At 53.1% G+C, this 14,031-nt stretch overlaps 1 protein-coding gene across 1 annotated transcript in view; it reads left to right on the forward strand.

Moving 5' to 3' along the window:
* The first annotated feature begins 429 nt into the window (after positions 1–429).
* The window catches only part of PLCG2 (phospholipase C gamma 2), a 146,812-nt gene continuing 133,210 nt past the window's right edge, over positions 430–14,031 (forward strand). The window contains exons 1-2 of the mRNA XM_001501998.7: positions 430–555; positions 5,664–5,901. Coding sequence (XP_001502048.2) covers positions 5,709–5,901 — 193 coding nt within the window. The 5' untranslated portion in view covers positions 430–555; positions 5,664–5,708. The remainder of the gene's footprint in view (positions 556–5,663; positions 5,902–14,031) is intronic.

Genomic DNA, 14,031 nt, shown 5'->3' on the forward strand with positions numbered 1-14,031 from the left:
AACAAATTTTTGGGGCTGGCACTCTTTTGATCCCGCCTGACAGATGGGGAAACTGAGGCTGAGGGTATTTAAGTGGCTTGCCCCAGGAAGTAAGAGGTGATCTGACACCTGTGCAGCCTCAGGGACGATTTCAAATTAGGGCCCTGCACAGCCAACTCTGGCGATTATGAGGAGACTATTCAATGTACGTAAAACACATGTATGCCGCAGGCGCTCCATAAATGCTACGCTGTCTGAAAGTTCTCTCCACCTCGCCAGGGACCGGGGACAGGTCGCTTCCCCATCAGCTGCCTCAGTTTCTTCCTCTGCCCGCGGAGGCGGGGTCCCAGGCCGGCCCGCCCCCGCGGGGCCGCCTCGCCGGGGGAGCTCGCAGCTGCGGGCGGCCAGGGCCCGCCTCGGGCCGGGGTGGGGCGGGCCGGGGCGCGGGGGGCGGCCCCGGCGCGGTCACGTGGCGCGCGGCCGCGGCCGAAGCAGAAGTGGCAGCGCCCGCGGCGGAGGGCGTGCGCGCAGGGAGTGCCCGGAGCCCGGAGCCCGCACCGCGGCGGGCGCGGCCAGGTGAGCGGCCCGGCCCCGGGGGAGCGCTCGGGGCGCCCGGGACCCGCGCCGGGGGGAGCCGGCGCGCGGGGAGCCGGCCTGGGGGGACCTGCGCCGGGGCGCAGCTGGCGCGCGCAGGGGCGGGGCGCGCCGTCGGGGCTCCCGCCCGCCGCGCCGGGGTCCAGGGCGGCCACGGCGGGGTCCGATCCCGGCCGCTGGCTGCGATCTCACCCTGGACCGGCGCCACTTCGCCGGTCGGGGCCCTGGGCGGCCCCGGCTTTGAATGGGAACCGGGAGGAAGCGGCGCGGCTTGGGGTTGGAGGGTCGCGGGAGCGCTGGCGTCGGCGTTCAAGGCTCCTGTGGCCGCTGGGTCCGACGTGGGCTCGGGCCGTGTTTGCCGGCCACCTCCGTGCCCAGGGCTCGCCGACTTCGCGCGGCCGTGCCGCCCCCGGCACTTCCCCGTATTACACAGGTGGCTGCGGTGGGTGGCGGAGCGATACCACGGAAGGCGCAGCCGGTCCCCAGGGGAGACGAGGACAGTTTTCCGGGGACTCGTGATTCCCTCTCCCATCCCACGACTGAATGCGTAATCGGGTGTGCACGTCTGTGCGTTTTCCTGGTTATGTTTTGGAATCGCAAGGAGGTCATTACCCCCACAGCGGAAGAATTCCAGGGAGAGATGTGTCCCCTTAGGACCTGGGGGTTGGCGCCTGGATTGCGGTGGAGGCTGGGGAGGGCTCTTTCAGCACCCTGACCTTGAACTGGACTGAGAGAATATGGTGGGGTGAAGGGGGTGACGTGGCTCAAGGGAAACAGGTGGCCTTCTCAGTCAACTTAATTTGAATTTCAATTCCAGCGGTGTGACCCTGGACACGTTGAAGAACCTCTCTGAGTCTCATTTTCTTTCCCTTGATGCTGGAGCCACCCAAGCCTATGCTCCAGGCCCGTGTTGAGAATTGGGGCTTATGTGGCGAAGAGGTGCCCCCGCCAGTTCTTGACTCTCTCGTTAAGGGCCCGGCGTGATGCTTGGGCCATCATCTTTAGCTACAATTCTGTGTGGAGGCCCTATTAATTTAGGGGTTCACCCAGCGCCAGGCAGTTACCCTCTTAGAAAGGTGTGTACCAGCTCAGGGACCATGCTCGCTGCGAGCTTCATTGATGCTGAAATTGCCTAAGGATGCTGCTGCCTCCCCCCACTGCCCACCCTCCCCGTCGCTTGACCTTGCCCTTGTGAGGCAAAGGGGGGACCCCCGTGAATAATCCTTTTGCTGGGTGAAGTCAGTGGCAAATTGTCAGTGAGAAAACTTAAAAACACTTCTTAATTTAGAAAACAGTAAAAACGCAAAAAGGAAAAGCTCATCTGTTATGTTACCACTTAATAAAAAGTCAAGTCGTTCCTTCTACCCTTTTCCACCCTTCTCTGGATTTATAAGTAGACAGACTTTACAAAAGTAATTATCTTATTCTTATTTGTTTGCAACTCGTTTTTCATCTCTCTCTTGAATATTTCCAGATCTAATTGCTAATAAATCCTCATTCTTTCCAGTATCTACATACATGTCCTATTATTTATTGAAGGGGCTCCCCCCACCCCCATTGGGGAGCCATTTGAGTCGTTTCCTGAGTTTTTGTTCTCTTTTTCTGTTACAAATGATGCCTCCGTGAACATCTTGGTGCGTGTGTCTTTCTGCATGTACGTGGTTATTGGATCAAAGAATTTGCGTGCTTTACGTTTTAATAGATGCTCGCAGGTTGCCTTAAAAAGTTGAACCGATTCACACTCCTGCCTGCAGTGGCTGATGCTGCCGGACTCCTCCGGTGAAAATGTGTGTCCCCTGATGCAGCAGGTGGGGGTCGGTGCAGCAAGAACATCCCTCAAGCTGTCAAAGGGGCGTTTCCCTCTCAGGGATGCGACTGTGCTGAATTTAACTCAGAATTATTTTGTGGGATTTTGTCTGAAATCCTCGACTGGCCTAATGTGTGCAGAGAGCACCGAAGAGAGGACAATTTCCCTGTTTCCTGGTTTTGGGTCCTGTATCCCAGAAGTTTATTTCGAAGAGAGGGACCTGAAAAGTAGAAATGGTAAAACCTCTTCTTGAACCCCAGCCACATTTGTATCAACACGAGTCCTTTTACAGAGTAACCCAGGGAGGCTGAGAAACAGGAACAAAGGGATTTCAAGCCTATTTCATTTTTTTTTTTTTTGAAAGCAGAAGCAAAATGGAAATTGCCTGTGATGGTTAGTGCCCTCCCCTGGGGTCAAGGGCTCGGAGACCTTGCCTTAGTTGCAGAAGCATCACCTTGGGAAGCCTGAGCTGGGAGCTGGCTGGATTTTGGTGGTTGCCTCCAAGGATCTTGCGGCCAGGAGGATGTCTTTCCAGTTCTTGGCGAGAGGCAACAGGAGAGACTTGATGTTTATGGTTGAGCCGATCTACTGGGCTTCTGAGCTGGAAGTAACTGGAATCCTGGGGAGGTTGAGTCCACGACCCTCCACAGAGCCAGAGTCAGGAAGGACTGAGGGCCCTGGGGCCGCCCCGCTGGCTGCTTTAATTGGAGGTGGAGGACTTGTGGTTCCTGCTCATGCCCTGCTGCGTGCTGGCCTTGAGACCTGGGAGTGGGGAACTCCAGAGGCGCGTGGCGGGGGGCTGCCAGCATGGTAGAGCTGCAGAGCTGGGACCTGGTTTAAAGCCTGGTTCTGCCGCTTGCCAGCTGTGTGACCTTGGAAAGTCCTTTAAGCTCTCTTGAGAGGGGCGGGGGCTGCCCAATTAGTTACTTTCTGGCTAAGTGCTGCCACGCAATTCTGAATTCCAGAAGGCAGGTGCCGAAGGAGCAGGGGCATGGGACTCAGACCACGGTTCGGATCCTGGGGCTGCCACTTGTCTGCGTGACCTTGAGCACGTGATTTCAGCCCCGAGGACTTCGGTTTTCACCTCCAGTATTTCCCGCCGAGATAAATGAGATGAATCAGATACAGCAGGTGCTGAACTGGAGAGGGCCAGTCAACAGCAAGTTCAGCAGGGTGAGACTGGCCACGGGCACCTTGTGCATCTCTCTGACCTGGATTAGAGGGGGATGGGGGTGGGGTGGGGGGGGCTCAGTTCAGGCAGAGTTTTTGGTGCACCCTATTGGTCCTACCACTGGATCTTTGCTTAAGCTTGTTGCTCTGACTAGAACCCTGTTCCTTCCTGCTTCATCTGTTTTAAAGATTGGATTCAGATGCCCTCTTCCCTTAGAAGCTTTCTTGGAACGCTCCAAGCTCCCAGCCTCACCTCAGACTAAGTTCGGGGCCCCTTCCCACTGCTCCCTTGGCACACCCCCCCCATCTCTCCGCTGCCGCATTTACCTCTTTACATTAGAATCATTGAGCTGACTCGTCTCTTTCCTAAAGGGCAGAGAGCAGGTGTAATTCACGATTTTATCTCCAGCTGTCAGCACATGTGGGGAGGTGCCTTTGGCTCTGGGTGTGAGGTGGAGGGAGGAGGGGGCAAAGGGCAAGGCCTGGGCCTCTCCCCATCCCCCTGTATTTGCATAGTGGTTCCCAGCTCAGTGCCTGGCTTAGAGTTGACGCTGGATTAAGGCATTGACCAGCTGGCTGATTAGCATGATGGAGGCCTGGCTAGATGTTGGGGGCTGTGCATACACTGTAGCTTTTAGTCCATCCAGTGCCCCTTGAGGTGGTATTGTTATCCCCATTTGACAGATGAGGGAACCGAGGCCCCGATTGTGAGCAGCTTGGCAGGAGGCTGTGGGGAGGCAGAGTCAGAGTGGAGACCCAGACAGCCCTGGCTGAACACCTGCCCCTGCAGAGTAACAAGTGTGGGCTCCTAAAGGGATTGGAGGAAGCGGAGGAGATAAAGACACACAGAATAATTGATAGCAGCAGTAACAATAGTTAAGTGTAGGAGCACTGACTGTGCATCAAGTTTTCAGGGCGTGAGATACTCTCTGCTTTAATCCTTACAAGAACCTTTGGAGATTCTTATAATCTTTCTTCCCCTTTGCAAGTGTAGAAACGAGACCCAGGGGGCTTAAGTGACTTGGCGTAGGGTCTGCAGCTCACTAGCCTGCAGTCCAAGTCCCCTCTGAGTGGCAGGCAGTGTGTCTTTGGATGTTTGGGAGGCAAAATTGGGGGGTGGGGTGCAGAGAGAGGGCTCAGGGAGCAAGTGCAGGGATGAGCAGAGGAGTGATGTCATTTCACTCTTGTTCTAGAAGCATTCTTCCAGCTCCTGGTCTGAGAGTTGACTGTAGGGGGCTGGGCAGAAGCAGGGGGACCGGTTAGAAGGTGATTAGAATCATCCAAATGTAAGATCCTAGGAGGAACCAGTGAAGGGACGAGACGGATTGCATTCTGGATTTGCTGAAGGATCGGATGTGGATGTGAGAGAGACCAGATGAGGATGGCTCCAAGATTTTGGGCCCCAGCCCCTCTCTGATGAAGGTTGACCGTGCGTGGGAATAAGTGGCCATCTAGAGCACCTCCGGGACGCGGAGCCGCACGCTGGGGGCTTTGCTGGTGGTGTCGGATTTCAGGCTTCCTAATGGTCCTTACAGTTCCGTTTTAGAAAGGATGGAACTGAGGCTTGCAGAGGTCACACAGCCTGCCCACACGTCCGCAGGAACCCGTGCCAGGATTTGAGCTGGAGGCTGCTGGGCCCTGATGTTTTCTGTCCATTTGGCCCCATTTCTATGCAGAGGTCTCCAGGGACGTATTCACTTACGAAGTAAAGGGATGCTTAGAAGTCTCTAGGCAGGATAGAAAAGGATGCTGGTGTTGGGGGTGGTGGGAGCTGGCTGTCTGGCTGCTTTGGTTATTCAAATCTTCTACAGCAGAGAAGTGTGTGTGGGGGTGGGGGGCATCACAGCCAGGCTGGGGCGATTTGGTTATTCAAAGCCGGGATAACGGTTGGGTCATTGAGGTGAGGGGGCTCCTCCCACACCGCCACTTCCATTTAAACCTCTGTTTGTCCTGCCTGGGTTCTCTGAGTGGTCAGTGATTCCCTGCCCTTGGAACCTTCTAAAACTCGTCCTGATGCACATGAGACAGGATTTTGGCTCTTGAAATCCAACCCCTGTTAACTAAATCCCCTCTGTTAACTACAACCAATTCACTCCTTTATTCTGCCCTCCAGCCTCCTTGTTCCCTCACTGCTTCCTTCTCCCTGGAGTGGCCGACAATGAACACCATGGTCAATGTGAACGCCCTTCCGGAATACGAGAAGAGTCAGATCAAGAGGGCCCTGGAGCTGGGCACAGTGATGACCGTGTTCAGCTTCCGCAAGTCCACGCCGGAGCGCAGGACCGTCCAGGTGATCATGGAGACGCGGCAGGTGGCCTGGAGCAAGACGGCCGACAAGATCGAGGGCTTCTGTGAGTACCAGCGGACGGGGCGGTGCGGCCCCGCGCCGTCTCACCTTCCTGCCTTCCGCGCTCACTCCATTGTTGTTGGTCTGATACCTTCTTCTCTTCTGAAAATGAAAAGCGTGGCCACTTTGTCTGGGTCTGTGATGGCATTTGGAGCAAGAGGGGCAGTTCAGCCAGAAAGCTGGTGAGGCAGCAGAGGTTCTCGGGGCCAACTGGGAAATGACATGCACACGGCTCCCCTGGGCTGGCAGGGGGTGCGCTCCTGGTCTGCCGGCATCAGGAGTCGTGTGGTTCCCAGTGATGGTCAAGCTGTCTGCCCTCTGGAGGGCTACCTGGCCGGAGCTTGCAGAAAGTTAGAGCTTGGTAGCCAGATGCCTTTTTGTTTTACTGCAAACCGCAGATTGAGAGGCCTCGCCTTCAGCTCCATGTGGACGCAGCGCGTCATTGAATGTTCTGTAGATTTCAGATGATGTTCTGGTCCTGGTGGGGGGTCTCTTCTTTTCCCCACCCCACCTTAGATTGGGCAACTGGTTCCATTCCTAAAGTTTCTAAACTGTTTTTAGTAGAGTGAGGAGACTTAAGCAATTTTCAGTTGCAGAGACTTGCTTTAATTTGCATTTTTTTATTGACTGTTTTTTGATGGAAAAATTAAAATGTCCGCTTGGTGGAAAATCAAACAATTCATCACTAAATGTCTCTCTTCCCTAACCCCATCCTGTGCTCCAGAGACAAGCTCTTTTGTCTTCCACAACTGTTCTGTGCTTGTATCATGTGTGTACCGTGTTTTTTACACAAATGGGTACCTGCTGCAGACATTTCTGCGCCTTGATTTCTTTTTTGAATTTAATAATTATCTTGGAGGTGGTTTCTTATCAACACATGATTCTCCCTTGTTCTTTCACGGCCACAGAGTGTTCTAGCTGCAGCATCACAGGCTAAGCCCTGGAGGTGGACATTGGGGCTGTTTCCAGTTTTTTCTATTAGCTGCAGCAGCTATGCCTGCAGTCTTTTTTTTTTTTGGTAACAGCTTTATTGAGATATAATTCACATACTGTATAGTTCACCCATTTAAAAGGCACAATTCAGTGGTTTTTAGTTTATTCACAGATATACGCAACCATCACCATAATCAATTTTAGAACATTTTTATCACCCCCAAAAGAACCCCTGTCCCCATTAGCCGTCATCCTGGATTCCCCGTCCTCCTCCCCTTGCCTAAGCAACCACTAATCCACTTTCTGTCTCTATAGAGTTCCCTGTTCTGGACATTTCCTATAAATGGAATCATATAATATGTGGCCTTTTGTGACTGGCTTCTTTCACTTAACATAACGTTGTCGAGGGTCATCCACTTTGTAGGGTGTCTCAGGACTTCCTTCCTTTATGTGGCCGAATAGTATTCCATCATATGGCTATTCCACAATTTGTTTATCCGTTGATTCACTGGTGGACGTTGGGTTGTTTCCGCTTTTTGGCTATCATGAATAGTGCTGCTGTGAACATTCGTGTACAAGTTTTTGTGCGGACGTATGTTTTCATTTCTCTTGGGTATTTGCCTAGGAGTGGAATTGCTGGGTTATGTGGTAACTCTATGCTTTCATTTTAGGAGCTGCCAGACTATTTCCCAAGTGGCTGCCCCATTTTACATGCCCACCACCAGCACCAGCACACCCCACACCAGCAGTGTGTGAGGGTTACCCTTGCATTATTCTTTTATGCACACATAGGGCTATATCTGAAGGAGAACTTCCTATAAGTGTTATTTCTGAGTTAAAGGGTATGGGGTGTTTTAAATTTCAAGGGCAATTTGGCAACGCCCCACAAAAGCCCACGAGGTGTGAGGGGCCCTGTCGCCCACACTCTCTCCACACTGCCATGGAGTTCTGAACTTGGCCATTCATGGGAAGACTCTGGTAGCTTGGCAAAGTTCTTCATTTGGTTTCTCTTATTATGGGTGAGATTAAACAGCTTTCCAGAAGGTTTCCCCTGGCTTCGGAGCCAAGCAGGTCGCAAATGGCACAGAGCCACAAGCCCTGTTTTGAAAATGCCCGTGTGTGGAGACGGCCAGCTTTCCCCCCAGTCTTGTTTGGGTTGGCCCGCTCGACCTCCCAGGTGGCCCAGAGACCTGCTGCAGCTGGGGCGGGGGTGGGGGCCTCAGGGGGCGGACGGCCGCTGATGGTAAATACAGGTGTGCCACACTGAGAGGGGTCGGGGGGTCCTTTCTCTTCTTGACCTGTGGGTCCCAAGCCTGGCTGACCATCAGGAACACCTGGGGTTTTTTAAAAGTACAGCCTACTGGAACCGTCTCCTGAAGCACATTCCGAGGGGCGCAAGACAGGATTCTGGCTCCTGAAATCCATGCCCTGCAGTTTTCCCCACTCAGTTAACAAAGCAGTTATTCCTTCTCCCTGGAGAGGCTGAGGATGACTGTCAGTTGCTAGCTGGTTGGTATTTTATGAAGCTCCCCAGGTGGTCCTGGTGACTGGCTGCGTTTGGTTATCTACTCCTCTAGAGAAGATCCGTCCATCCTTCCATCCGCCCATATCTGGATGCCGACTCTGCCCGGTGCTGTGCTAGGTACTGAGATACCACAGGAGTTGAACTGGATTCTACTCCCAGGGAGCCGTCGTTGTGTCATTAGGTCTGAGCAGCGTGGGGCTTGTCCAGCATCATTGGATGAACTTTGCTGTGTGGCCGTGGGCAGGTTACATCTGCTATCTGAGCTCTAACTCTCTTGTCTGTAGAATGGGAATAATACTGGTGTCCACCTCACAGGGTTGTGGTTGGGAAAGGATAAGCGGCTAAATACATCAGAGGGGTTCGACCTGGTGCCTCGCGTGGGGTACGCACTCAACCCGTGGAGCAGCTGCTATTACTTTTGCCGTTGTTGCTGCTAATGGGCCATGCCCGGCTTGTCCGGGGTGGCAAAGTCTCGCCTAGGCATTTGGGCTCTTTCTGGAGGGCAGCAGGGGTCTGCTGAAGGGTTTTCAGAAGGGGGTTGATGTGATTGGGTTTGGGGTTTTGAACTCGCTCTGGCCATCCTGTGTGAGGGGGCTGTGCTCGTGTGTTTGTAAAGCGACAGTGAAAGCCAGGTGTGGGGTAAAGAGTTTAGCAGTGGTGCTCGCCTGAGCACTGTGAGAGCGCAGGCCTCCGGGCCCAGGATGGGGACTCCCAGGGCCACGTTTCCAGCCTCTGTCGTGAGGGTGATTCCTGAGGGAACCCCCAGCTGTAGCGTTTCTTCAGGGGCCTAGTTAGCAGGAACCTGCAGGTTACTGTGAGGTCTAGAAGGGGCAGGCGAGCATGAAGGAGCACGGGCGTGCAGTTCTAGGGTACTTCGCAAGTGGCAGGTGACTTCTGGATGGGTGTCATAAACCTTGTGCAGGCCTGGGTGAGGGCAGACACGCATGAATCCCATTGTCTAAAGCAGTGAGTGGCTCTCATCCAGGGCTGTCTTCCCCCTTCCCCCAGGGGGATTTGGCAATGCCTGGAGATATTCTTAGTTGTCCTAACTGGGATGGGGGTGTGCCCCTGGCATCTAGTGGGTCAATGCCAGGGATGCTCCTAAACGTCTTACGAGGCACAGGACAGCCTGTACGACAAGTAATTATCCAGTGCACGATGCTAGTGGTACCAAGGTTGAGAAACCCTCGTCTAACGTCACGTGTTGCTTTGCTTAGAGCCATAGGATGTCGCTGGCTATAATAGGGTTTCTCTTTGGACCCTGTCGTGATGGAGCTGTCTCACGTGGTCGGTCCATATTTGCCATCATATTGGGTGCTAGACTCTGTTGAGAGAGAGAAGGAAGGATGGAGTCCCTGTCCTGGAAGGGAGACAGATCAGCAACCGGCCATCGCAGGATGGTGTGAGCAGTACCACAGTGAGGGTTCCGTGTGAGGAAGGAGGGCTCTCAGCCATCTGGGTGTGGGGAGGTGGTGAGGAATTGGGGGGGCCTCCTAGTGGAGGAGTTGCCTGGGTAGAGAGTTGAGGGAGGGGCTTGCCGGGTGGCCGGCTGGCTGGCCATCCCTAAGTGGGCTCAGCAGGTGCCATTGAATGTGAGCGAGCAGATTTGTGGGTTAGAGGTTTGGGCAGGGCTTGGCTGGGTGATTCTTCTACTCTGTGGCCTGGACTGAGGTCATTTGGTGGTACTCAACTGGTATGTCACCTGGTCTGGAAGGTTCCAGAATCTTCACTCCCACATCTGCTACCTTGATGGTGATGGCTGGAAGACTAGGTTCAACTGGAGCAGTTGACTGAGCACCTGCCCCCTGGCAGTCCCATGGTAGTTGGACTTCTTACATGGCACCTGGCATCCCCCTAGGGTGCGTGTTCCAAGAGTCCCAGGAAGTCACTTGTACCAGCTCAGTTCACCAAGGCCAGCTCAGGTTCAAGGTATGGAGAGCCTTCTCTGGGAGAGGGGGTGGCATGCACATCCAGGGTGGGAAGGGATTGATGGCAGCCACCTTGGAGCCAAGAGACCATGAGAACACCTGGACTTGGATCCAGACTCGTAGTTCAGATCTCAGCTCTACCACCTACAAGGTGCGCGATCCGAGGCAAGTTATTTGACCTCTCTGTGCCTCAGTTTCCCTATCTGTCAAATGAAATAATAATAGTTCTTACCTTATTGGGTGAGAATCAAATGGATTTTATTTCATGTACTTTTTCTTAGGCGGGAAATATTGCATAATTGAAACATAATACAGTAAGAGAAAAAAGAAAAAAGGCGATGGGCGGGAGTCACATGGCCTGACTTCGAATGGAGGAGACTGGATCTTCAGCCAGCCACTCACTTCCTGGCCCTTGGTCTCCCGCTTGCTTTCCAGGGGTGATGGATAAGGTGGTGCCCGGGATTCCTTCCCCCACTGGCCTCCTTGAGAGCCTCCGAATGTAGGCAGGGAGCTCGTGGAACTGCTGGGAAGTGCTGCCTGTGTGGTTTTTCTCTTCTTCCCGGGCCCCAGCTGAGCAGTCTCCAGGTGGAAAGGAGCCCACTCGGGGGGCCTTTCTGAGTTGACCCCTCGGGGTCTCGGGACTGTCTAGTCCACCTGGGAGGCTTGAAATGTGGTGCCACCTGTTTGGGGAGTTGGATAGGGCTGGAGCGGCGAGAACCTGCCTTTGAGGCTTTGGACTGTGTCCATTTCCACTGAATAAGCTTTTATCCTGAAGTTTTCACTTTCGCTTACACATGTTTTCCCCATCTGCTTATTTTTGGCAAGTTGTGGCTGCCCATGAATGAGGGATTCTCAAAAATAGGAGCTGTTCTGTTTCCTGGTATTAGGTTCTTCGCTTGTCTGCCTGATGATGATGATGATGATGATGACGACGACGACGTTGTTGTTGATGAGAGCTGCTCCATGTGTACTAGTCCCAGTGTAAGCCCGTCACCTATAACAGCTCATTAAGTCCTCACAGTGACCCTGTGAAGCAGGAAGCATCCCCACTTTATTTATGAGGAAACCGAGTCCCAGGGAGGCTAGGTGGCATGGCCAAGGCCACACGGCCAGCAAGGGGCAGAACTATAATTTGTGCTCAGTCTGTCTGCCTTTGGAGTCTCCTATCTTCTTCCTACTCTGTGTTGCTTTCTCCTCCTCTGTGATCTCAGAGATGTTTCAGTTCTGTGTGTGATAGAGAAGCACCCCGGTTGGAATCCAAGAACAACAGCATCGTTTAGGCTTTCTTTGCTACAAGAGGGAAATGCACCTCTTCCTTATGTATGCAGAGGACACGCTCGGCCGGGTGCCGAGATGCCAAGAAGAAGGAGCCTCTAGAGATGGCTGGTTAGTGGGGGAGACCGACGTGCCAGGAGGAGACCGCACGGTGTGGACAAGTGGTGAGAGAGCCAGGAGCAGTGAAAGGAGGTTGTGCTGTGTCTCAGCCCCATCTGTATAGCTGGATCTCAGGAAACCATCCTTGCGCTTCTTATCCATTAAAAATGAATATTTTTGAAAAGTGTTATTTTATCAAAATGTTTTCTGAACAATGGAGAAGTAGATTTTTTTTCACTGGCATTTTCCATCTAAGAAGAAATCCCTTGTCTGAAAGTGGTCCCCAAGCTCTTTCAGTCAAGCATCCCGTGAGAAATAAGATTCAGCCAGTGTCCCCAACGTCTGTAAACTTATTTAATTTTTGGTTATAGACGTGCAGTTATGTATTACAATAGCACAGACTTTGCAGCCCGATTTCAGATCCCAGCCCTTCCACCTAAATGGGATGTGACCTTGGACCAGTCATGTCACCTCTTTGTGCCTCTATTTCCACATCTGTAAAATGGGAATAATTAAAGAGCCTGCCTGATCAGGTTGTTGTGAGGATTAAGTGAAGTAATGTATGTAAACTGCTGTTAACAGAGCTGGGCGCAGAGGAGGCAGGCGCTCAACGTTAGCCGCTCTTGTCATCATCGTTGTCATTAGCATCAAATGGAAATGGCGTTGTAGAAAGGATGAGTTAAATATTAGAATTTCCACTTATATAATGATTTTCCTTCCTGCACCCAGTGGATTGTCCTGCTCCCCGTCTGGGGTACCGGTTCTCCACGTTGGAGCCTGCTGGTGTGAAAAATGGAGCTGACATTTTTATTCTTGACATTGACACAGGCCTGCTTGTATGTTGGACGGTGGAGGAGTTGGTTTCTGTGGTTATTCAAGGGTTGTTTTCTGACCTGGATGCAATCACTTGATGTTCTTAGCGTTTGTTCCTTTGTTGATTTAGCAGATATTCAAAGAGGACTTGGCGTGTGTCAGGTATTATGCTTGTCACTGGAGATAAAGTGAATAGGACAGAGGAGATCCCTAGAGGAGCGTACGGTCTCATAGGAAATACAGAAAAAGCCAAACTAGTCATTTAATCATTTTCGATTGTGGTGGATGCAGGAAGGAAAGTAACAGAGCACTGGGACAGAGTAACAGTGAAGAGCACTATTTTAGGAGGGCAGGCCTTGGGGAAGCCTCAGTGTGGAGGTGACCTTTTGAGCTGAGACTTGAAAGGCGAGAAGGAGGGAGCCATGGGAAGCTGTGGGGGAAGAGCATTCCAGGCAGAGGGCACAGCAGTGAAGCTTCCACGTTAGTCAGGGTATGCTAGCTGCAGTGACAAGTGATTTCTTGATATGATACAAGTTTCTCACTCAAGTCTATGATCCAGTGGGATTTGGGAGTGGGGCTCTGCTGTCTGAGGGCACCACCATCCCCGAAGGCATCTGAGGCCACCGCAGGATCCTTTGTGTGCAGCCAGCACTTGGGGGAAGAGGAAGAGTGAAGGACAGCTTGGGAGGATTTTACGGGCCGGGCCTGAAGCCAGTGTGCCTCTTCCTCCCACCTTCCATTGACCAGAACCATGCACATGACTAACTGCAAAGGATGCTGGGAGACGTGGCCTAGCTGTGCGCCGGGAAGAGAGGGAAATAGGTTTGGTGGGCTCTTCTGTGGCCCCTAATTTTGGAGGATGCAGAGGTGGCTGTTGGCACCCCGCTGATGGCTGGAGAATAGAATGATTGTAGGGATTTGTGGGGGTCCTGTAAGAATTTAGGAAAATGAACAGCCTCCCACGGGGCCTCATGGGAAAGGGAGGTGGCAGCACTGAGGACTCTCCCATCCTGTCTGTGACAAGCACCACTGGTGGTGACATCTCTCTATAGACAGGTGTTGTCAGCCCTCTTAGGTGTCCTCTTGGCTGTGGCTAGACCCTCCCCAGCAAAGCCCCTCTCCACCTTGACTCTGTGCAGCCCCATCAGAAGGTTTTGGTTCTCCAGGCTCCAAAGAGAGGCCTCTGATCGGCCGGCTCTTTTGGACCCAGTGCACGGGGACTGGCTGTTTTGGCGCCAGTGTCCTCTCTGGTCACCTTGGGTGTGAGGGGCAGTTTAGGTGGGTCTCCTGTTGGGGAACGTAGCCTGGCTTCTTCGGGGCTTATGGGCAGAGGTGGGTCCCTGTTATGGGTGGTATTGTGTCTCCCTCCCTGATTCATGTGGCGAAGCCTTATAAGAAGAGGACACACACACACACACACACACACACACACACACACACACGCGCGGAGAGAAGGCCGTGCGATGATGGAGGCAGAGATTGCAGTGATGCATCTCCAAGCTAAGAAACACCAAGGCTTGCCGGCCATCACCAGCAGCTAGGAGCGAGGCAGGACAGACCC

Source organism: Equus caballus, chromosome 3 (assembly GCF_041296265.1).
Source record: "Equus caballus isolate H_3958 breed thoroughbred chromosome 3, TB-T2T, whole genome shotgun sequence".
NCBI lineage: Eukaryota > Metazoa > Chordata > Mammalia > Perissodactyla > Equidae > Equus > Equus caballus.